At 42.8% G+C, this 25,536-nt stretch overlaps 1 protein-coding gene across 1 annotated transcript; it reads left to right on the top strand.

The window, feature by feature from the left end:
* Window positions 1-17,291: 17,291 nt before the first annotated feature.
* Window positions 17,292-25,253, top strand: FGF19 (fibroblast growth factor 19). The gene is made up of 4 exons (XM_014948830.1): window positions 17,292-17,575; window positions 17,699-17,802; window positions 23,421-24,606; window positions 24,666-25,253. The coding sequence occupies exons 1-3, from the start codon at window positions 17,350-17,352 to the stop codon at window positions 23,751-23,753; spliced, it is 663 nt and encodes a 220-aa protein (XP_014804316.1). The 5' UTR covers window positions 17,292-17,349; the 3' UTR covers window positions 23,754-24,606; window positions 24,666-25,253.
* The last annotated feature ends 283 nt before the right edge of the window (window positions 25,254-25,536 follow it).

Below are 25,536 nucleotides of genomic sequence, written 5' to 3'. Positions count from 1 at the left end.
TGGATGGTTTGTTGTGAAAAACTTTGACTGTCATGGCTTTGAAAGAGCATTTGCTGTTAATTTAAAGGCACTTTGGCAGAGTGGATGGTTTGTTGTGAAAAACTTTGAGTGTCATGGCTTTAAAAGAGCATTTGCTGTTAATTTAAAGGTGTATCCACCCTGATTAAGTAACAAACATACACTTATGGTTATATACATGCTAGTTGCAGAGTACTTCGTATTGCAGCCCTGATTCAGGTCTGCTGAAGCGAGTAGGGAAGCTTCTATTGACCTCGGTGAAGTCAAGCCCTAAATTAAATGCTGCAAAGGAAATACACCCAACATGTCCCCCTAGATGTGTATACCGAAATAATCCATCCAAACCAATCTGCCTCGTGCAGGTACATGATGAGTTTCTCTATAGGGTTTGGAAAAATCTTCCTCACGCTCCCTGCCCCCTGGAATGTCAAGGTAAATGGGAGCGTTTTGCCCCATCGAGCTGTCTCTGAGCTGCAACCCATGTCCAAGGGGAGCTCCATGGCAAACCAAGCCCTACTCCCCCAAGGAAGAGGGGAATTCCCTTTTGGGATTCATGGCTGCACGTCCCGCTCATGCTCGTGCCTAAAACTTGCAACTTCAGCTAACTGCGCTCAACAAGGAGTCTTGTATTAGGGAGACATTAATGCACTTTTGCTAAATGTCAGCTCCAAATCAGAGCAGCCCAAACAAAGCGGGAGGAATGCTGTGTCATGGCATGGGCTGCAAACTGGCAGAGCAGGCTGAAAATAACAAAGCGATTTCAACTAAAGTTTTGCAGGAATGTGTTCCTGGGGAGGAGAAGGGGAGGGAGGGAGGGAGGACTGGTGGACTTGGATGGGAACTGGCTGTTCGAAAACCTGTCTTGTCTAAGATACAGCATGTTCTTGTCCTCCACTTTTTAGAAATTAGAGGTTCACAGGGGAGATTCCTTCCTTTCTGTGTTTATTTTTTAAAAAAAATAATGCAACGAGTGGGGATTGATGTAGTAAAAACATTATTTAAATGGAGGTTTTAGACCAAACCGAGCATCACTGAGAGATGAGCCAATGTATTCTCGCTATGCATTCTTCCAGTTTGGTCTAAAAGCTCTATATAGATAATCCTTTAATTGTGTAAGTGTCCATCCATTGCATTTTCTTTCAAATTTTTTTCCTGGGGTAAATCTGAGGGGGTAATTAACCACAGGACATTTACCGTGTTATTCACCAAAGGGCATTAGAGTTTAAACGAGCTCAGGTATGGACTCATTGGGCTGCTGACTGGGATCTGAAACTTATTTCTTGCACCAGCCTTAATATCAGAGGAAGGACAGACAGCAAACGCGATGCTTGGTGTCAAAAGGGCTCAAGTGAAGACCAATAAAACTAGAAATCAGTAAATAATTTGCACTGGGCACCTTGTTTGAAACAATAATGAAAAATGATTAGCAGCCACGAGGATAAAGACCTCAGGATGCCACAAAAATTTTACAAGAAGAAAGTTACACCTCACGTCTGTAGCTTTGGAGAAGTCCCCCTGCCCGAGGCTGCTGGGGGTAAGAGGGACGTCTTGGAACTCCTATTCCCTGAAAATACCAGAGCAGTAATCAGCGGTCATCAACTAAAATGTTATTTCCATTATCAGTTGTTGAGTACAATGATCTAGATCATAACCTTCATTTCTTAAGGTCCCTCTAACAAATAATGCCAGAGGTGGAAGAATGACTCTATATGGTCCTTTTTATCTTGTGGCTCTGTATATATCTGTAGCCAACCACTACCAAATTGGCAGGATCCTGGACTAGACTCACCTTCGATCTGACTCTTTCCAGCCATGCTTATGTCCTTGCAAGCCTGTCCTGACATACTCTTCCAGTTATAACGAAATATTTGAAGGATGTTAACACCATGGTTCTGGGTCTATCCAATCGCTAACTCTGATAGCTCAACGTGAGACCCAATCAGAAAGCAGGGAAACTGTGAATTTGGAAAACCCTTGGTCTTACGTCCTAAGTAGCAAACTCTTACATTTAACATAACAATCTTAAAGCCCCAAACCTGCTAATTCACGAGGTAGGCACCAGGCAGTGTGACCAATACAGCACTTACGTGGGAAGACATGGTCAACTCGCTAAATCAAACACCATCTCAAATGGAATGGCATGTTTTTGCCAAGTCTTTCAAAAAGTAATGATGGTGACTCGCATTTCAGGGTAAGAACACGCATATTGCTTTTGAGCTGTGACACTAAGAAGTCTTCCATAGACATTGCTTCCATGAAGCAGTTTTTGAATTATAATGCCATTTTGTCACTCCTTATACAGACTGAAGTTAATCCTAGAAGTAAAAGGTAATTAAATACGAGGCTAGAGTGACTGAAATTAATAAGTTTTGTGTCCTAACTGACCCCACCATGCCTCCTTTGATTGGCAGGATATCCTCAGCTCTTTCACAGCAGGCTGGGGTCACTCAGCACTGTAGCAAAGCCTCCACGAGCTCCTCAGAGGGTCTTGAATCAGCTTCTGAGAACAAATGCCGGTCCCCAGCCCCGGCCATTCCTATGGCAACACGGCAAAGTCTGTGGGGCCAGATTGCTTCTTTGAAGGTGAGTCAAAAGAAAATGAATAAAACAATCACCAAAGCAAGTAACAAGTTAACAACATACAATTTCAAGCGAGCTAAAGAAAAAGAAAAGGGTGGCATTTGTAAGTGATGTGCATCCTGCTGGTCTTTTGTGAAGCCAGCTGTGAAACATAGCTGCGATGTCTGTTTATAGCTAGGTGTGCAGGCTTCCAGATGTGTGAGCGTAAAGCCTGCAGACATCAAAAGGACTAACATTCAAAACCATTACCTGAACACCACCTTTATGTATTTCAAAGGGAAAACAGCTGAACTTTCCCTGTAATCACTATCTCGCAACATCCCTTTAATGATCCAGCAGTACAGGATCGTTATGTCAGCCAAATAAAGAGAGTGCTGGCATTTTATTTTGTTCTGCTAGGAGTTGCCCATGTCCCCAGAATCCCTCACAGCCCTGCTGTTCATATGGGGGATTGAATGGGATTATAGAGCAGCATCAAGTGGGAAACGGCAGATCAGCAAAGCCATCAAGAGATACGGTGGGCAAAATCTGTGGTCATAAACTGGAAAAGTTGGAAGAAGGCCAGCCCTCAAATCTCGGGATAAGGGGAAACATGAGCTGATAAACCCCTCACAACTGCATTTGGTATTTTGTAATTTGGTTACTTTGCTTTCTGGAACATAAGAAATCATCTCTTAGCTCAGGATGGTTGAATATGCCGTGAAAGTGGCAAACGGGACTTTCTAAATTGCCCACAAAGAGTTGATTATTTTATTAATAAATTAACCTGTGATTGCTTATACAAACGGTAGCCAGTGCACACTTTCTAACATGAATCTAAGATTATGACTGGTACCCTTTTCAAAGAGAAAAATTATTGAACTTTCTGTATTTAGGATGTGATTGCTATGTCCTACCCTTCTGGGTCGATGGCTCCCTAATTTGTACCCTGGTATTTCTGTGTCTTGGGTGAGTAACCTGCTCGTTTAAAAATGGCTTAGAGTTGTGCTTCTAAAGCATTCCTGATCAACCATCCAAACAAACAATATTTTTCCTCCATAGTGTTCACAGAAAATTATTCATTTGGCAATTACATTTGTAATGGTCAATAATTCAGTGGATTAAATAATATGAATGGATACTTCTTTGTCACTTTGTCCATCTTTTCCTCTCTTACACTACTGTGGCAGAGAATCAAGAAGGGACTTATGTTTTCTGTAGACAGACTTAAGACCCACATGAGTCACAATGCCATTAAGTAGGTATCTTATCTTGTGACCCCATGGATGAGAAACTAATTTCAGAATTAGCTCTTACTTGCTGTATTGCATTCCAGATAGGAGATCCATTCTTTAAACTCTGATTCTATCTTTTACAGTCCTTGGAAAAAAATCTCAAAACTGTCAGCCAGCTGGAAACAGGAGAATCTGCCCACAATATTTTGGAGATATGTGACCTGCCTCGTTTCCCTATTATGACTTTGTGCAATTTGCAATATTCTGGCTGGGAAAACCGACATTTTCGCTAGAGGAAATTCAGGCTTTTTTGCCACAGACTTCATCCCTTTAGATCCATGGTTTTGTCATTTTTTTCGGTTTTGTTTCTTGCCACAGACTTCATCCCTTTAGATCCATGCTTTTGTCATTTTTTTTTGTTTTGTTTCTGGTTTGTTGGGGGGCTGGTTTGTTGGGGTTTGTTTTGTTTTGTTTTTTGTATTGTGTTATTATTTTTTTTTAAATCTAGTAGCCTGCTTCGTTTTGTTGTTGTTGTTGTTGTTGTTTTGTGTTATTATTTTTTTTAAATCTAGTAGCCTGCTTTGCACAGCTACCTTGGTAGCTTTCCCACAGGTAAATAAGGAGACCTACACTTCAGAAATTACCTTGGTAGCTTTCCCACAGGTAAATAAGAAGTCGATGATAATACCCTCCATAATTCCTTAGACCTACACTTTAGAAACCTGAGAACAAAGAGCTAGAAATCACCTTGTTGACAGAGATCAGCCCACACCAAGAGTGGGCAGACTGGTATAAAAAGCTCGAGTGCAAGAATTTACTGCAGTTTGATTCACACTCTTCACTTCGTTAGCCTCAACTGGCGGGGAAGGGAATCAGGATACGAAGTACAGAATCAAAGCACCTAAAATACATAATAATACATTACCATGTTTTCTGCTGAGCAAAGAAATGAAATCTACACCAGAGTGTACCAGATGCCATGTTGAGATCTGGAATTCCTGGACCTGTTGTCTGTCATGTGCAGAAAAAAATGGATTTATTTAAGAAAACAGAAGATGTTATGAATATCATGAATTGTCCCGTAATTGTCCCAAGGTCCTGAGGATGCAGCATCCACCCAGGACACAGTTTAAGGGGGCTGCTTCAGTTCTAATCTGGTCCCATGGACTGAATGGCCATTTGCAGTTAACAGCATGTCAGGGGACTTCACTGAGCATATATACAGGTTTAGTTTAATCCAAAGTGAATTCAGTCCACGTGCTTGGATACCACTTACTCCATGAAGCTCAGCAAGGAGGGAAATCAGTTTTCCTGCAAACCATTTATTCCAATTTAAGATAAAATACTGCGGTAAACAGACCCTTTTCCCACTGACATACTGCACAGCTACGTGCTTGGATACCACTTACTCCATGAAGCAAACTGAAGCTCAGCAATGAGGGAAATCAGTTTTCCTTCAAACCATTTATTCCAACTTAAGATAAAATACTGCAGTAAACAGACCCTTTATCCACTGACATACTGCACAGCTAAAAAAAAATATCTAGTGATTTGAACTCATTTTCTTCTAAATCACCATAGCCAGTTACTGGAAGGTAGGGTATACATATATGTACACGTGTAAGCAGAAAGCACACCTGCAAAGTACACAGGTCAGACAAAATGCATTCAGCTGCCTGCTCCTCTTCCCTACCATGAAGCCTTCCAGACTAAGGCACCTGCATGTGCTTCCCTCTTCAAGATACCTTAATTTTCCAGTGGTGTCCTCACTCTCACAACCAGCCGTGCTGAAGAAGGGCTGAATTTTGTTTCCCACTGGCAGCCAGCGGAGGTGAGACAGGATTACAAGGTCACCATCCACATCACAAGGATCAGGGTACCCTCCCTCCCCTGAGTACCCTTGCGCCAGCATCAGCGAAGATGCTCACAGGCACAAGCAGCTCTCCTCCCACCCTGGGCTCAGAGGAAAGGCCTGCAAAACAAAATCATGGCCAGTCTTCTCATGATACTGCCAGTTTCTTTGCTTTACTCACCTTGATTTATGATGTAGGTGCCACGCAGTCAATCTGGTTTCACCGGGCTGTAGAGTAAGGTCCTCTACTCGCTCACGTGAGCAGCTCAGTGGAAGCAGCTGGTCCACCCTTTCCTGTGAGGATCAGTCCTGAGAAACAAAAAGTTATTTATTTTCCATTGCTAGTTCAGCCCTTGTCTTTTACTGTTTAACTAACACCATCGTGGGTAATAAAACTAGTTTACATTCATTTTACTTAATTTTTAGGGGCTGGGGAGGTGGCTAAAGACCATCCATAGCTCAGGATTAATAAAAAAAAAGTTATATCAACGCCGTCTGTAAAAAATATTTAACTTCTAAGCACTCCTGGAAAACCATGGGAAGAGGAAATGTTTAGCTCTATACGAGCAGGCGCTGGCTGGCTCATAAACAGGCCCACAGTAGCCTGTTTAAAGAACGTTGCAAACACTTGGGACAATGTGCATTTTATTAGGAAAAGGAAGCATTGAGGAATCAAGTAGAATATACACAGCAGGAAAAAGTAAACGCATTAACTGACTTCAATGCGGATAAAAATGGTGGCGCAGGGAGAAATTCTGTTTCAGAAAGGTCATTCCTTTGCCTCTGCATTCCTCCCCCACATTTACATGCTGCTCACTGGATTCATCAAAGGTCTTCATTATTCGCTCTTGGCATGCATAAAACAATCACTTTCAGATATAATGACCTAATTACTCCAACAAGACAAATGAAAAAAAAAAAAAAAAAAAGAGGCAGTTATTTACTTCAGATGTTAGCATTTAGCAGCTCTTCAGAAAAGAGATTTAAAGGACTTGTACCACCTATTTAAAACGTGAGAGCCAGCATCACCTAACAGGGTGGGTTTTGATGACTGCAAGCACTGGTGATGATTCCCTTTCAGTGTGACTCTTGGGCTGCCTCAATTTATACTCCTCTCCCGAGGGACCAGGACAGCAGCAGGTAGCCATCAACAGCTGCAGAAAGAGGACATTTTCACCACGTTTCTCCCCCAGCTTCCCCATGGTCAACCCCAGCTCATCCTGCAAGCTGGCCTGGGGGCTTTTGGTGACACCAGGACCTCTACCCAGCCAGGGAAAGCCCAACAACCAAACCTTACCTTTAAAGGCCATTCCTGCTCCTTCTATAACCTTTTTCTACTGCCTGAGCAGCATGAAGATAAGAAGTGACAAGGCAAAATCATAGACGGAACGTTTGTAAATTAATGCATAACAGGGGCGATTTATTGTTCAGATTTGCTGTGCCTGAAAAAGCAACGTGGTTCAAAAGGTGGGTCGTTATGATTCTTGTTTATTTTGTGATGTTCTGCAGGATGGCATAGTAGTAATGATGTAATCACTACCAGTAAAAGTCACAGTCAGGCAATGACTCATTTAGAGCTCACATGATTACAGAAAAAAATAGATACTGGAGTTATTCTGACGCTTATCAGTGCTGTGTCATATACATAACCATATTAATTGTCTCGATTAAAAAGAGTTGATTCTGGGGACAAGAGTCAAAGAATGAACTTTTAAGCCTCTCTGCACTTTCCCCTCCAGAGACATATTTTGTTTTTCATCCCAGCACCTCTGCAAGTGTGGAATACCTGTCCTTGCATTTTGCCAGAGTAGCCTGCCACTGCTTTGGCAGTGTTAGAAAATGCTCACAAATATTAGGCAGCAGTTTGCTTGAGCCTGTTATATTCATGCTAATATACAGCGTTATAGAAAGATCTAGCTCATTTCCTAATTACGAAGCATTTCACACTGGATGGCAAATGAAAGGCTTAAGCCCCAGTGGGATCGTATGTGTCTGACCCACAAATAATTGTTTGACATCAGAAGGTTTATTATCTCCTGGCGGGAATGAGAAGCATATTTCTTAATAGGTTCCCCACCCTGGGCAGTGCAAGCCTTCCTTTGATGAGTGTCTCTATGGTAATTGATGTTAATGAGCAGCAAGCCAAGGAGAAACACTGGGTCACCAGGTAGGAAGCCCCCCAAGAGATAATCTAATTACTCTCCAAAACAAATTACTTTCAACCAAAACAAATTACTTTCAATCACTCTGCAACAGATAAGATCAGTGGAAGGAGCTCAAAGCTGATGACAGCTGGAGACTGAGGCTTCACGAGTTTATGGATTGATCGCTTTTCTCTTTGGTCCGTTTTGTTGAATGACAATGGAGTGACAGAAAACTGGAGCCAAGAACTGAGCTCCCTTTCATTTCATTCAGATGAATGCGGAGGACCTGCCAACTCGATGCTCTTTGCTGTGTGGCTCATTGATCTAAAATTGGAGAAGCTGTAGCCCTGCATGTTCGCATCTGTAACAGGAGCAAAACTCTCTAGGAGTAAATGTACGGGTGGCGGAGACTATAAAATCCACTCATTGTGCATCATTATGCTGGGGAACAGAAGGGAAAACATAACGTTGCTTCTTTGTCCGTGCACATAAAATGTCAGGCAAAATGGAGTCTTCATTCTTATGAGGCATTAACAGGCCTAAGCTGTAAATATTAGTTGATACTCTAATAATTTACTACCAAGAATTGTTGCCAAATGTCTAAATATTCCCGCTGAAGTAAATGAATTTTTTCCATGGAAGGCAAATTTGGGTCTTAGCTCCTTTTCTTAACAAAGAATTAAAAATACTTTTTCAGAACATTAACTGATGATGATTGTTGTTATTGTTTTTGTTATTATTATTATTATTCAGCACCATGTGGTGAAGTCAGACTGAAATACAAACTGCCCATGACAAACCACTGCATTAACCAAATCGTAAGATTTGTTTCAGTGCAAAGTGGTGACTAGAGATCATGACTGGAAAATCTTAACTTAATGACAGCACAGAAAGAATTTAGGTAGCAAGGGCTATAAATTACCAGCAAAAGCTGCAGTTGATATGTCCCTCATTGCCTTTCTCAGGAAATTGACAGTTAAAATGCATCTCTAAAGGAAATGTAAGCCAGGCAGGTGAATGATTAATCAATGAGTTTTTCTATCGTTTGCCGTGATGGTGCAAAATGTTAATGCTGCTGCTTGTATGTGTCTTGGAGGAAAGAGTAAATTTGGGGATTACTGCCTTTTGGGAATGATATCCTGGCATTGCCAGCGGAGACTTGAGTAGGAAGGGTTTGTGTAGGATCCATTTATAGTTCTGTTGCTCTTTATTTCATTAGTATTGGCTAGTTCCTTCTACCATATTATACAATCAATGAGACATCTGCCTAACTGAATCCAAATCACACTGATGGCAATATGTGACCTTTTAGTCAAGAAAAATGAAAAAAGAGACATCTATTGCCTAGCGATAGCAGATCTTCTGCAGGGTGAGGCTGCAGTACCAGAGATCAGTAGCCGTTTTGTTGCAGCCTTTATTTGCTAGAGGCCTCGAATAAAGAGTAATACACAGGTCTCAGGGAGCCTTCACTATGGAATGAAACACTGGTGCTCCACACAGACCTACCAGATGGACTCCTGCCACACTGAAAATCTTTCAAAATGGTTTATATTCAGAATTAACTGCAGGGAGGAGCATCTTTACAATTCCCTTTGCAAAATGAGTGCCTAAATCAATAGATTCACATTCAAGAGTATACAAACTGTAGAACAATCCATATGAGAGAGACACCATGACTCCTTTTTTTCATCCTCAGCATATTGGTCTGCTTTACTCACTTCAAGAACTGAGGTGTTGCTGCCTCTCGTCATGCAAGGACCTTCCTGGTACCTCCAGCCATGAAAAAAACAGAGGTAATTCAACTCTCACTTGCGGCCCGTAATGTTTAAGGAATTCGGTTTCCAGAAAAATGAAAAAATTTGAAGATGAAATTAACATAAAAATCTGGGGGTTAAAGATGGTAGATTAGAATCCTTCTGACCATTATATGTCTGACCACAGTTATAAATACACATAAAAGCAATATAGAGTTTAATTCTGCTTCTTACTTCAGGTCAGATATATAACACCCACAATAGCCAGATAGTGGGGGATTTTACACTCCATTTAATATTTACTGTGATGTTTAGATAGATAAATCCTTGGTTTAATGCAGGTATTTCACTTCACTTTTCAGTAATGCTTTGGATTTTATCTCATACTGAAACAAGGTATTTAATGAATCTGAATAACTTTTGGAGTAAGACATCCGTTACCTACTCATTTTATCGCTAGTTAGATGTGTAAAACCTAAGTAAACTTGAATTACTTTCTAAAGACCATCCAGGCTTTTTCCGTGCTGATTTGTTCTGCTTCTCTTACTTTCAAATGGCCTTTTAATTGGCCATTAAACTAGGAAATTATGGCTGATTAGGATCAATCCAAATGCAATGTTTTGGATGGACTAGCTATTTGAATACCGTTCTTTTAGATCCCACGTTACTTCTGCTTTGTCAAGTAAAGGTCACTTTTAGCTGCATTGGCAGGATGCTTCAGTAACCTTTGCCCTTCAATTCTTGACCCCGAGTGTCCCACAGCCCTGTTCCGTGGTAGCAAATGGGACTAGTTAAAGAGCTGCAATAAGGACCATCAGAAAGTTACTGGTTTCACGATTCATGGCAAATCATGCAACTACTCCACAGTTGTAGCTTAGGCTTCCTTTCAGCAGAAGAACCTCCTTTTGCTGACCTCCAAGTTATTAATAATCTTCATTATTAGTAACTATATTAATAATTAACAATCGTCATCTTTATCAATAATCTTCACCTCTTGCTTCTTGAGCAAAGCCACTGTAAAAACTTTCTGCATGACTGTTACCTGTATTAAGGGTTGAGTCTGGGTGCCTTGTGAAGAGGGAGGCAAGATACTATCACACTTTGTAAAAGCCAAGTGAAGTAACTAACTCCCTCTACTAAATTTTGGAGGAGTTGCACAAGAATTTTATTTCTTCTGAGATATTTCTCCTCAGTTTTATGCCCAGGACACGGACCATGGTGAGGTAGACTTCTATTGATTCAGCTGAATCACTTTGCTTTCCAGAAGCTGAGGATGTGGCTGTGTGCTAAATATTCTTACCAACCTTAAACGATGCCATGAGGAAACTTTGTACTTTTTTTAAGCTTACATTTGTTCAGAACTGTTTCACACAGGGCTTCAGCATTTCAGTAAGAGTCCTTCCTGCAAGACCGTAATAATCAAAAGTGATCTCAGTCGGTGAGTAAGCACTTGTGGATTGAATTGACACTTTGACACAACGTTCACCTGCATTCACTAATCATTTACATCTCTCAAACAGTTTATCCAGTTCAGTTGGTGACTTGCAATTCCTAGTAATGATAAGCAGCAAAGTGTGGCATGAAATAACAGGCAGCAAGAAAACTGTGAGTCTTAGCTGGTTTCCTTAACTCCCTTTCTACCTCTTTTACTCCACAACACTGTAAATTGTTGCAGTGTGTTCAGTGCAGACCTCAGACTCCTTTTCATCTGGTCTTGGCCAAGTGTTTGGGGCCCAAACCCACAACCCTCACAGCTATCTACAGAGGAATATACAGAGGAAAATTACTTCTGACTCCCAAAAAATCACCTCCTGACAGCCACTGGCTCAGTGTCCTTATTGACATAAGAAACAGTTTTGTACCTCCAATGAAATGAAGTTAGACCTTTATGGAACTAATTCATCCTCAGTGAAATTGCTGCAGGATCAGGTTTGGTTTGATGTGCCTGTATTGGTCTCGTTGCTGAAGTTGTTGCACATCCCAGCTTCCTCCTGTGCTCTTTAGGACTGAATTTATGGGAATTGTCAATGTATCAGCCTGAATAGGACTGCTTGATTAACCCTGGCTTTGGATGTATTTGAACGGGACCCCAGCTCTGAGTACACACTTTTGTGAGTTTGAAGCAAAATTTTGGTGGCGAATCTGTTCCCTTCTTTTTGTAGTGTATCTTCTGCTGCTGCTGGCCCATTCTCTGTCTATTAAAGGAAAAAGATTTCCAATGGAGCTGGAACTTTTCATAAAGGCAAAATTTATTTAGTCACTGACAAGAAGAAAGTACAGGTAAATGCTCTATTGACAACACTTTATTCTGAGAAGCTGGTAATCTAGAATTACTCTTTTCTGAAGAAACTAGAGATTTTCCTCATGGTTTTCACACACACATTGTATAAACAAAGTCCAGTGGCATTACTCCCTAGGTCAAGCGAGAAAAGAAAATGTAACCTACTGCCAAAGAAACTTGCAATTATTCATTTCTGCTGCAGGTTTTCTCAAAAAATAAACATGGTGCAAGATTATTTTAAAGAAGAAATCACCATCCATAATAACCCAGCAACACTGCAGATCTCTGTGTTAAGGTAAGTCCAAAACAAAAGTAAGAAAAAACAAGGACCTCAACCTTCGTAAAGAGGCCACGTTACAATTGCCTTGGGTAGTAAAATATTTTTTTTAAATTAAATGTTTAGATTATGTGCCTACATTTTCTAACTTTTATTGATTTGGTGGGAATAGGGTTCTGGAGAGCTACTGTACCAAATGCATTCCCAGAAAATCAATGAGGCATCTTCTTTACCACAATTACAAAGGATTTCATAGCACACAGAAAAGATGGGGTGGACTAAGCGTTTCCAAAGCACGAAATAATGGCTTATAGTCAGGAAAAAAATGCATTTAGGCCATTTGAAGCTGATGGGACTTCTGTGAGCTTTAGAGTAGACTTAATCAGAAGATATCATTTGACGGTGAACGCTTGAAGTCAATTCCAGGCTAAGTATTGCTCTCAGGAATGCACTGGCTGATAGCAATAGTTAAGAAAGCATTAGATAACAGAATGGTGAGAGATATTTGAAATTAGTTGTCTGGCTGCGTTCATTAGAAAGAACTAGCAATAACACGTGCGACTACGAATTACAGTAGCAACGGTCTCTGCCGCGCTTTGACCTTCTTTAGCAGAGCAGTTTTAGAAGAGGAACCCCTCCGGAAGCCGATCATTTGAAAAATCTTTAAGTATCTAATGCATTTGGATCCTGCTAATTCACCGAGGGCTACTATACTATATTATTATCTGGGCAGAGCCTCCGTGAATGCTCGTCCTGTCGTATGACATCCTGTCAGTGGGCGCACGCAGCGAGAGCTATGGAATCTCAGTTCTGCCCTCGTTCACAGCCCAGGGAGAAATATTGTCACCTTTATGCCTCTTGGATTGCAGAAGCAGCTGGGAAGCAGAGCAGTCCTTGACATATGGTGGAGTAACCTCTCCTTCTTAGGCAGGTTTTTTAACCGGGGCTGTGCTGATAAGGCTCTTTATAGAACAACCCCGTGCTCGAATAACCGCCTATCGCAGGGTACTGTGTCTTCACTTCTGCCTTCCCTCATTTGCCTGACAGACTCGTCCCTACCAGCAGCAAGAGAAAGGACTGGACTGTTGTGCTGGCCCTCTGCCACGGGGAAAATAAAGGCTTCCTTTTTGCTGTGGCTTCTGGGATGACATGCAGGAACTACAGCAGGAATCAGAAACCAAAGGCATTAGCGCTAACATCTCTAGATCCGCTTGGGACCTTACTTCCCTCAGGGTATATACAGCCTCTATAATTCTCTCACTCCCAACATCAGAGAAAAGGGGAAAAGACTTACAAATCTCTTCTCAAAAGTAATATTGAATCACATTCATGTAATGCTTATTCCTAAATCTGCAGGAGATCCCGAAGAGACCCCAAAGGAAGTAAAAACTCTTCTAAGTTTCTGTACCGTTTTCCTCTTTCGTATATCTAAGTTTTCAGCATGATGTTCTGTAGGCATTCTGAAGTTTTTCTACTTCTGAGCAAGTGTCTCCAAACACATTGAGTTCATCACATTTTGACCATCACTCAGCCTTGAGTGACTCACCTGTGTAATTTTCCCTTTGATCTCCACTACAAGGTAGCCTGCTACGACCACCTTCTACTCATAGGAGGCTTCAAGCCCCATTTCTGATCATTATTTTTGGTAACCTTCCTTGGCTTCATTTGGGTTGGTTCCAATGATGTTACTGCTCACTTAGGTACAAGCCTAACTTTTTGACATGTTCCAGCATTTCTGGATGTTTAACTTTGGAAGTTAAATATAGGCAGATATGTTCTTCCAAAACACATTCTTTTCAGCTTTAGGGTTACACAAAGCTGAGGTTCTTGTTCTGCAGAAATTACATTGAGACTTTGAAAAGTGCAGTGGAAATAAATGATCCATTACAACAGGTGAAAATGCTTTTGCAGTTGTGTACTATTTGGTCAGGAAGTATTTTTATTCTACAAGACCTTCTTCCTGGGTTGGTTTTTTTCTTATTCCCGTAAAAGCAAAAACTCCCACTCTACCAGGTTTTCTTGTTGAAGGCTCTGTTTATACAGGGAGCAGGTCCAGCACTGGAAGTGGTGCTGTGATTCACCCTATAACACATTTGTTCTGCAAATATTTTTTTTCTGCAATACATTTGTAGAAACATGTAAAGGCATGTGCCTTTCTATTGAACTTTGATAAAAAGATGCCAATAAATGATAAAGTTCAGTGACACCGATATGAACTGAAATGAAAATCACATGTTGCAACTATTGTATTTTGAAAACAGTGAGATTCATTAGCTCTTTTAGCTCTAGCTAAAAACAAGGTACTTATTCCAAGTTAATCATCTAGGGTTTTTTTCCAGAGCCAATAAAGAAATAGACACTTCCAGAGATTATTTAACCCATATCTCTTAAACAGCTGTTTTGAGATAGGGTTGGTACTATCCAGTGCAGATAAGTACTTGGAGGCACTTACCTCTGTCACTGACTACAGAGGAACTTGGAGAAATTATTTAGATTGAAAGCTTCCTACAACTAGAGAGGCCATTCCAAAAAAGTAGTTCACTGACTACAGAGGAACTTGGAGAAATTAGATTGAAAGCTTCCTACAACTAGAAAGGCCTTTCCAAAAAAGTAGCTAAGTGCTTCATTTTAATTTAAATTTGATTATATATGAACCTTTAAACATCAGTCCATGTAGCATCAGCAAAAATTTGATTATATATGAACCTTTAAACATCGATCAGTAACAATGAAAATAATTTTTAAAAGCTCTCCATCAATTGTTAGGAAATTCTCACTTATAGCCACCTTTTTCACTGATTTGAAATATCATTTAGTGCAAATGTTTTGATCTTTCTGCCTCAATTTTTGATCTTCACAGGGAACAATGATGCTGTCAGAATGCATAAACAAGTTCATCAATTCCTTACTGCATGAAAGAAAATTGAATTCTCGATGAAGAAAATGAATACTTATGATCATGAACATTATTCACGCTAGAGTATCGCAGAAATAGTCGTCACGAAATAGCTTCTATTCACTGAGATGCACAACAAAATGAACTAAAAAAGCTTTTCAGATTCATTTCAGACCGTAACCTCTGTGTGTGTGGTGGGTGCTCGATACCTTGAAGAATGCATATGCAGCCAGGATGAGTTACATGCACAACTGCTGTGGGGCCCAGGGTTGCAGGGCAGTGAACCGCCTTTGTAGCAGTCATGTAATAACATTGCAGAATTCTGTAGAGGGGAAAAAAAAAAAAAACCTGAGGGTCTTGGATGCCTTAGTATTATTTACTGCATTTATAATACTGTGAACTTGTGTGATGTTTGAAAGGCCAGAATTTCTCAAATCAGGCCATGATGTGGAGGACGCAGCAGAAGACACCTGAAAGTGAAAGATCCTGATTTTTATTAATTATTCTTCACTCACGTGGAGAAAATTGGGTTCCTTCTTGTGTGTCTCAAGTGGACCATCAGAAAAACCCAAAGGTAGTCACAATCAGTAATTGCCTTTGAAATGGTTGGTGACATACAATCCCTTGCTCCAGGGAGCTTTTGATGCAAGACCCTGATCATTCAAACACTGATTGATTGATGTGATTAACTTCAGTACCATAAGCTAGGCATGATAATAAGCGTAAGCCACAAGTGCAGGCCAGCATCCTACAAGGCTCTGTGTTTTTGTATGACTTTGTCTATGTGTGCAGCCTCACTCAGCTGAGATTGCTCATAAAGAAAAGCTATTTGTGTGAGTGTTGACAGGAGGGAAATGCAAGTGTACAGACAAAAAGATGAACGTAAACAGGCAGGGAAATATAAAAACAGCATGTGGAAGCTGACCAAAACTTTGCTGTTTCAGAGAAGTTGCTGGGGCCATGGGTTTATGTTTTGCTTAATTGTTATTTAAGGAGGAAGGATTTTTTTTCTTTATGGAATTGCTCATTTTCTCTCTTAAGATCTGAGAAAACTCCTTCAACGCTCAGTTTGGACGGAGAGCAGAAAAGCCAGCAGCAATCCCCTAAAGTGATGTCCTGAGATACATCCCCTGAGATGTCAACAGCACAGAATAAGCCAAAATGTGTGTGTTTGCTTCTTTCCACCTTTCCTGGTGCCCTCGCTGAGTGAGCTCCTGGGGGAAGAGCCCGAGTGGAAAAAGTCCACACACGGACTAACTAAAAATATATCAGTTTGATGCTTAGATAGGGCCGCTGGCTGCGGGAAATGCGGTTTTATTACACACTTTTTTTTTTCCCCCCAATCTCTTTGTACAAGTGGGGAGGAAGAGGGGATGGAGAGCCCCCCCAGGCGAGGCCAGCCCCCATCCCGGGTACCAGGCTCCATCTAGTGACACAGCCGGGGATGGCCGGGCTGCAATAAAGCCCGGGAGCAGCTCAGGCCCGCCCAGAGGCGCCGTACCGGGCCGTACCGGGTCGTACCGGGCCGTCCCGTCGCGGCGGGAACCTGTGCCCCGTCGGCTGCCGGGAACCGGGAACGGCGGGTACCGCTCACCCCGGTCACCGACCCTGGGAGGTGGGAGCGGGGCTGTGTACGGTGGGACCGAGGAGACACGGCGGCTGGGTCCTGCCCGAGCCTGGTTTCCCTTCGCGAGGTGTAAAAAAGCATCCCCCGACGGCGAATTTTATTCCTCAGCTCCGCGTAGCCGCTGGTTGGGGTTGGATGGATGCTCACACGCCCACCCCCCGCTCCCCTTCCCGGTGCTCGCATCAGGGAAAGGGCTGAGGGACCCGCAGTGTCGCCTGTCCCCCCTCCATCCCATCCCATCCCACCCCATCCCATCCCCTCCATCCCCTCCATCCCATCCCATCCCACCCCATCCTCTCCCATCCCATCCCATCCTCTCGCATCCCGTCCCATCCCATCCCCTCGGGGACCGCGGGGGTCCAAGCCGGGCGGGGAAAATCTCTGCCGGAGACTCGAAGGAGGGAAAAAGCTGGGAGGTAGGGATGGGGAGGGAGCGACTTCAGGGTGTCCCCTGCGAAATGATGTCATCCGATCAATATTTTCGGGGGGAGTGACCCATCCCGACCAATTCCCGCTATGAAACGGGCCCTATATCGGAGCTGGGATGCGGTCGGATCGATCGGGCTGATAAGGGAGAGCTATAAAAGGCCGGGGGGCCGCCTTCCCCCGGCGCTACAACATCCCCGAGCCGCAACCAGCGCAGCCAGCTTCCCCGCCGCCTCCTCTCCGCTCCCTTCCGCGCCTTTTCCGCGCCCCTCCCGCCGTTATGGGGCCGCCCCCCGCCTCCCTGGCGCTGCTGGGGCTCGTCGTCGCCGTCGTCTCCGCCGTCCCGCTGCCTTTGCCCGACGCCGGGCCCCACGTTAACTACGGGTGGGGGGAACCGATCCGGTTGCGGCACCTTTACACCGCCAGCAAACACGGGCTCTTCAGCTGCTTCCTACGCATCGGCGGAGACGGGCGGGTGGACGCCGCCGGGAGCCAGAGCCCGCAGAGTGAGTACCGGCGGTACCGGGGATGGACGGGATGGGATGGGGATGGATGGGGGGGGATCCGCGGAGCTAAGCGAAGCGCCCTTTTTTTTTTTTTTTTTTTTTTTTTTTTTTAATTTTCCGCAGGTCTGCTGGAGATCCGCGCCGTGGCGGTGCGCACCGTGGCCATCAAGGGAGTGCGGAGCTCCCGTTACCTCTGCATGGACGAGGCGGGGCGGCTGCACGGGCAGGTGAGCTGAGACGAATCCCGGTCCCGGTGGCTTTAAACCCTTTCCCGAGAGAGCTTTCCAGCCCTGCCGCCGAGCTAAAACGGCAGGCGAGACCAAAGGGCTGACATATTTTTCGTATGGCTGCGGTTGGTAATGGGTTAACAAAGCTTTCCGCTCCCCCCCATCCCCTTATTCTCCATAGGACCCGTGATTCTTGTCGCTCATACTCCCTGAAAGGCCATCAGGGTTAGGAGAATTCAGCAAAGAACATCATATATCATGCCGATACTGCGCGTCCCCCGCCAAAATATATTGAAAATAGTCCAGGGCAAAATTGCATTTATGTTTTCAAAAGCCTCACGGGTGGGTGGCGGCGTTTAGTGATGCTCCTTGTTTGTTGTGTGGGTGTCTATTCTTGTCAGTCAGGTTGACGGTTGGACAGGATGATCTTTAAGGTCCCTTCCAACCTAGAAGATTCTGTGATTCTGTGATTCTGTGAAATAGATTAAGTCGGGGCTTAGAATCTGAATAACTTAATCTGAATAATTTCTCGCTGTTGGGGTCAGGTATTCTAAAACAAAGTAGTAAATAAATAAATAAGATTATTCCTTCGGAAAGGAGATGCAGCCAGACAAATCCCAGAAACACAGGGTCACCATCCCTTAGGTAGTACCAAACAGAAACGGGATTTCAAGGGGCAGAAGGACTCTTCTTCTCCCCCGTCTCTCTTCTGACCTGAGGTAACAGCACACCTGTGGGACTCCAAGAGGTTGAGGAGTTGAGTGACCTGCTGACACCACCTTGTTAGGTCATGCTTTTTTTTTCCCTAGGCATGTCAGCTAGGCGTTATCAGTGATATAAACTTGTTTTTGAAGCCACACAAATAAGTTGCCGACTCTAGAATATGAAGGGTAAGAGTCAGACTCGGTCTGTGCATGACTGCTTTACAGGAGCCTGAGTCTCACAGAGCGATGCCTTTTTATTACGCCGTAGTAAAGATACAGCTCGATTCTGCTCTGATTACTCTGGCAAAATTTCTGCTGATTTCAATCAGGCAAGGACTTGGCCCCTTGTCAAAACTCCCAGTATCTTTAGTAAGAGCGATACTTGCTACAGTGATGGTTTTGAAGGCGTTTATAGCATAGGACTAAGTCTTTCTTTCTGAATTTCCTTGCTTTTTGGGGCTGGAATCAATCGACGCTGTGATAAGCTGCATAGGTTCAGACTATATGGTAGGGCAATTATTAGCTTAATGTTTTAATGTATATTCAAAGCAAAACCAAAACAAAGCAGAGCCTGAATCCTGCTCCCATCCCTTCCAGCTGGACTTCAGCAGTCACAGAATCTTAAAATAGCTTTCATATAACACCATTTTTAAGTCATATGCATATGCCTTGACTGAAACTGGGTTTGTTGGTGTGTGGCATTAATTGCAGGGTGTTTTTTTTCTGAAAATACAATGGCATGTAGCCATGCTGTCGCATCTGTAGGATACCTGCTGTCACCTCTCTGCTAACAGCCCCAGCAAGCAGCTCTGCGGGCAATTCTGTGCTTTATCAGCACTACGCTCAGGAGTGGAAGAATGAAAAGGGCAAATGCAGTGTTTGGGGACTGATCTGGGCAACCCCTTGCACTCCTGAAACATGCCCCTGTTTAACACTGGAAAACAGATGACTTGGGTTGATTTTTGAACGTGCAGTGTGCCATAGTCTGCAGTTTAGGGGAAATCACCTAACTGCTTAATGCACTGAGATACTATACATTCCTCCTATGGAAAAAATAATCTGGAAATAGTTAAAGTGCATTTGGTACTTTTTTATAAAAAATACACTAGAGACAATCCCAATGAATTGAAGAGGGAATGATATAGCTGAGACACAGGAGGCGCAATCAATAACCGTTATTTGTAATGCTCACTCACTCAAGAAGCGTTTCTATTTCATCATCCTTGCTGGTGAGGCTGAGCCTTTTTTTTAATTTTCCGCAGGTCTGCTGGAGATCCGCGCCGTGGCGGTGCGCACCGTGGCCATCAAGGGAGTGCGGAGCTCCCGTTACCTCTGCATGGACGAGGCGGGGCGGCTGCACGGGCAGGTGAGCTGAGACGAATCCCGGTCCCGGTGGCTTTAAACCCTTTCCCGAGAGAGCTTTCCAGCTCTGCCCCCGCGCTAAAACGGCAGGCGAGACCTAAGGGCTGACATATTTTTTGTAGGGCTGTGGTCGGTAATGGGTTAACAAAGCTTTCCGCTCCCCCCCATCCCCTTATTCTCCATAGGACCCGTGATTCTTGTCGCTCATACTCCCTGAAAGGCCATCAGGGTTAGGAGAATTCAGCAAAGAACATCATATATCATGCCGATACTGCGCGTCCCCCGCCAAAATATATTGAAAATAGTCCAGGGCAAAATTGCATTTATGTTTTCAAAAGCCTCACGGGTGGGTGGCGGCGTTTAGTGATGCTCCTTGTTTGTTGTGTGGGTGTCTATTCTTGTCAGTCAGGTTGACGGTTGGACAGGATGATCTTTAAGGTCCCTTCCAACCTAGAAGATTCTGTGATTCTGTGATTCTGTGAAATAGATTAAGTCGGGGCTTAGAATCTGAATAACTTAATCTGAATAATTTCTCGCTGTTGGGGTCAGGTATTCTAAAACAAAGTAGTAAATAAATAAATAAGATTATTCCTTCGGAAAGGAGATGCAGCCAGACAAATCCCAGAAACACAGGGTCACCATCCCTTAGGTAGTACCAAACAGAAACGGGATTTCAAGGGGCAGAAGGACTCTTCTTCTCCCCCGTCTCTCTTCTGACCTGAGGTAACAGCACACCTGTGGGACTCCAAGAGGTTGAGGAGTTGAGTGACCTGCTGACACCACCTTGTTAGGTCATGCTTTTTTTTTCCCTAGGCATGTCAGCTAGGCGTTATCAGTGATATAAACTTGTTTTTGAAGCCACACAAATAAGTTGCCGACTCTAGAATATGAAGGGTAAGAGTCAGACTCAGTCTGTGACTGCTTTACAGGAGCCTGAGTCTCACAGAGCGATGCCTTTTTATTACGCCGTAGTAAAGATACAGCTCGATTCTGCTCTGATTACTCTGGCAAAATTTCTGCTGATTTCAATCGGGCAAGGACTTGGCCCCTTGTCAAAACTCCCAGTATCTTTAATAAGAGCGATACTTGCTACAGTGATGGTTTTGAAGGCGTTTATAGCATAGGACTAAGTCTTTCTTTCTGAATTTCCTTGCTTTTTGGGGCTGGAATCAATCGACGTTCAATCGGGCAAGGACTTGGCCCCTTGTCAAAACTCCCAGTATCTTTAATAAGAGCGATACTTGCTCCAGTGATGGTTTTGAAGGCGTTTATAGCATAGGACTAAGTCTTTCTTTCTGAATTTCCTTGCTTTTTTGGGGCTGGAATTAATTGATGCTGTGATAAGCTGCATAGGTTCAGACTATATGGTAGGGCAATTATTAGCTTAATGTTTTAATGTATATTCAAAGCAAAACCAAAACAAAGCAGAGCCTGAATCCTGCTCCCATCGGAGCTTCCAGCTGGACTTCAGCAGTCACAGAATCTTAAAATAGCTTTCATATAACACCATTTTTAAGTCATATGCATATGCCTTGACTGAAACTGGGTTTGTTGGTGTGTGGCATTAATTGCAGGGTGGTTTTTTTTCTGAAAATACAATGGCATGTAGCCATGCTGTCGCATCTGTAGGATACCTGCTGTCACCTCTCTGCTAACAGCCCCAGCAAGCAGCTCTGCGGGCAATTCTGTGCTTTATCAGCACTACGCTCAGGAGTGGAAGAATGAAAAGGGCAAATGCAGTGTTTGGGGACTGATCTGGGCAACCCCTTGCACTCCTGAAACATGCCCCTGTTTAACACTGGAAAACAGATGACTTGGGTTGATTTTTGAACGTGCAGTGTGCCATAGTCTGCAGTTTAGGGGAAATCACCTAACTGCTTAATGCACTGAGATACTATACATTCCTCCTATGGAAAAAATAATCTGGAAATAGTTAAAGTGCATTTGGTACTTTTTTATAAAAAATACACTAGAGACAATCCCAATGAATTGAAGAGGGAATGATATAGCTGAGACACAGGAGGCGCAATCAATAACCGTTATTTGTAATGCTCACTCACTCAAGAAGCGTTTCTATTTCATCATCCTTGCTGGTGAGGCTGAGCACTCATAGAAATAAGGACAGCTAACAATTCAGCCATAAATTTGTATTTTTCTGAGACATAGTGTGTGTGGGAGGCTAAGTATTGCGTAATTTTATTTGGAGAAAATGCCTTTTAAAAATTATTTGATCAGTTTCAAAAGTGCTTTTGAAAGACAATCAAATGTATACACTTAATCACACTCCATATTAAGGGAGTTTGAGAAACGACTGAAGAGTATCAAATATGCTCTCTATTCTGACAGGCAGAGTGTTCATAAAAGGACACTTTTATCACTGCAGACTGAGACATAATCAGCAATTGTCTTTTATTGACCGTGAGTTCAGTCACCTGTAGTGGCTGAGCCTGAAATAGCACCAGAGCTGTAAGAAACACAGTGCTTGTGTAAAGACCTGCAAAGGTCTGACCTGGTGATGCAAACTCCTAACGTGCTGTCTGTCAGTATGTCAGAAATGTATTGCTACAAATTCATAGTTAAGCAAATCCATCCTTCCACACAAAATCGTAACTTTCACTGTTATTAATTTGACAGTTGTAACTAACGTCTATTGAGCAAATAACACTCTTTAAGTGGTCTTTTGTAATTTCAGCAAATGCTAAGTTAAAAAAAAAAAAAAGGCAATTACCTTTTGAGTGTCGTTTTACTGATTGGCCATGTTTGCAAAGTGCTGCCTTTCTACAGACCTGATCCCAAAGCCCTTAACACAGGTAAATCTCCAATCGAGACGGAGCTTTATACCTGAGGATTGTTGGATTAGGTCTCATGACTGCATGCTGTTAAGTACTGTCAGCAATTAAGGACAGTTTATCTAAATGAGCATTGTCATCTGAGACTCTTTTTCCCCGTGCTCAGGATGGCATAAGTGTGGTAGCCGTGGAGAAGTACACATCCAGGATCCAAAGCTTATTTACTGTGATGGGTGTGCATGAAGTTCAGGAGTTCTGGATTAGGTCTTTTAGTGGCCTCATAACCCAAAATGCATGCCGTGGGGAGCTCTAGTAGAATAGAAATAGAAAGAAAAATTAGGATAGGATAGGATAGGATAGGATAGGATAGGATAGGATAGGATAGGATAGAATAAATTTCAGTTGGAAGGGACCGACAATGATCATCTAGTCCAACTGCCTGACAACTTCAGGGGACTTAAAACTCAGTGGCCAACAATGATCATCTAGTCCAACTGCTTGACAACTTCAGGGCACTTAAAACTCAGTCACCGTGGTCCATTGCTGAAGGAGCAGTCACCAGAGCAATGGGCAGCCCACCAGCATGGATCTGGCAGCACGGTCTGTGAGGTGCACCAAATTGGGACCCCCCACAACAAGCCAGAGGGACACCCCCACTGGCAACAGAGAGAAAAGGGTTGGTAGCATCCAAGGTTTATGTTGTAGTTGACTACAATGGGTCTGGTGGGCATCTTTGTAATTCTGGTTACTCCTTGCTGTTCAGCTCAGATATTCCACCGAGGATTGTTCCTTTGAAGAGGAGATCCGTCCAGACGGCTACAACGTCTATAGATCAAAAAAACACGGAATATCGGTGTCCTTGAGCAGTGCCAAGCAAAGACAACAGTTCAAAGGGAAAGATTTCCTTCCGCTGTCTCACTTCTTACCCATGATCAACACGGTGCCCGTGGAGTCCGCAGACTTTGGGGAGTACGGGGACTACAGCCAGGCCTTTGAACCCGAGGTGTACTCCTCACCACTGGAAACGGACAGCATGGACCCCTTTGGCATCACCTCCAAACTGTCGCCGGTGAAGAGCCCCAGCTTTCAGAAATGACTCTGATCAAACACACACACACGTTTTTTTAAAGAAATACTGCAGAATACTGCAGGGTTGTTTGTTTTTTTAGCTTTTCGTGTAGTGATATTTCGAACTTTTTTTGTATATTTCAGTACAGAGCCAGCATTTTCCTTGCCATGTGTTGTACCTGTAAGAGATGAGTGCCCAGAGGCTATTTTGTAGTCGAAAGAATTGCCTATCCATAGTTTTATTTGGAAAGGGAGAAAGAACCTTTTCATAAGAAAAGCTTAACAGCTTCATCAGATTTCCTCCATTACTGTGGTGATGATAAAATACTTATAATTTTTCTACATCAACTTCATCACCATGTGTGTTCATCTATTATTTCTGCTCATAGGAGCAAATGCAGAAAACCTTTTTTTTTTTCCAGTCACAGGGAGGTTAATGAACTCGTAGCTTCAGGGGCCTTAAAGACAAACACTGGGAACACAACACAATTAAGGAAAACCTAGCAAATGTGGTTACACGAACTAGGGTTAACGCTGTTTCTTGAAAAGCTGCTGACAACGTTCTGGGAAAACTTTCTATTGAAAGCATACCACTGGAAAAACAATTCTGCTTGTATATTGTGCTTTTTCTTCCCTTAGGAAATGAGGGAAGGAAAAATTTCTTCCTTCCCTTATTGCTAGAGGGTTCTTTGGAAAACTTTGGATCTTTGATTTTTTTTTTTTAAAGGCTAATTTATGTTCACTGTGGGATCAGCATCATCCAGCAGAGAGTTCCCATTAACATTGGTGAGAATTCAGTGCGCGGTTGGAAGAGTGCACAGAACTAGCATTTATGTTCTTGGGGTAGGGAATGCCCAGCTCAAATTCATGTTTAAATTAAGGTTCTGTTGTATATCAGCATGTGTGTCATTAGCAGGCTCAAATTCATGTTTAAATTAAGGTTCTGTCATATATCAGCATGTGTGTCGTTAGCAAACGGAGAGAAAGACTGCAAACGGAGAGAAAGACTGAAAATGGATGATGTATAGGTCAAATCAATTGCAAAAGAGGTTTTCGTGTTTAACCTTTAACCATCAGCAATTCTTTCAAGTCCCTTCCAGGCTCGATCCTGCATCTGTGGGAACCAGGGGGGAGACAGTTTAGTGATTTAAATGCTGCAGAAGTGGGTCAGCCACGCTGCTCTTCTTGCAGGAAGGGATTATGTATGAGTACCTTGTGGCCAAAACACAGATGTCTGGTGTCTTCAGTTCTGTTCTCTCATTCTAAGAATTTGGTGAAGGAAAAAAGGAAGGTGAAACCAAAGGAAAAAAAAAAAAAGAAGTGAAAAAAGGTACAGGGATTCTACTTGTTTCCAAAGGTTCTTTTATAATAGATATTTCTATACAAAAAAAAGCTTTCCTGGAAATACTGGTGTTCTTCTGACCTAGCACTTCATTGCCAATGCAATATTTATAATTAATTTATTTAATACATACACCTGTTTATTTTGTTACTGTTATTTATGCTTGAAATTCTATTTATATACTCCCGAAGGCGGGTTTTTTAGTTGTAACAAATTTTGTGAAGTTTTGTAATCATGAAATTTTAGCGAACGATAACTTTTTAAATTTCTGTGCATTATCAGTAGTGTAATGTGTACATTTGCAATAAAAAAAAAAAATCATCTTCAACACGGAAATCTAGCCGACTCTTTTGTCACTCCTTTAGTCCTGAGATTTCGAGGAGCTTTAGCAAACTGATGGCACCTGGCTCCGCAGCAGCCGGGTGAAGATGATGTCCCTTGTGAAGGTGGTGGAGTTGAGGTACGATGG

Source organism: Calidris pugnax, unplaced genomic scaffold (genome assembly GCF_001431845.1).
Source record: "Calidris pugnax isolate Ruff unplaced genomic scaffold, ASM143184v1 scaffold107, whole genome shotgun sequence".
In the NCBI taxonomy this organism is placed as follows: Eukaryota; Metazoa; Chordata; class Aves; order Charadriiformes; family Scolopacidae; genus Calidris; species Calidris pugnax.
This window is presented reverse-complemented; position numbering and strand designations above follow the sequence as displayed.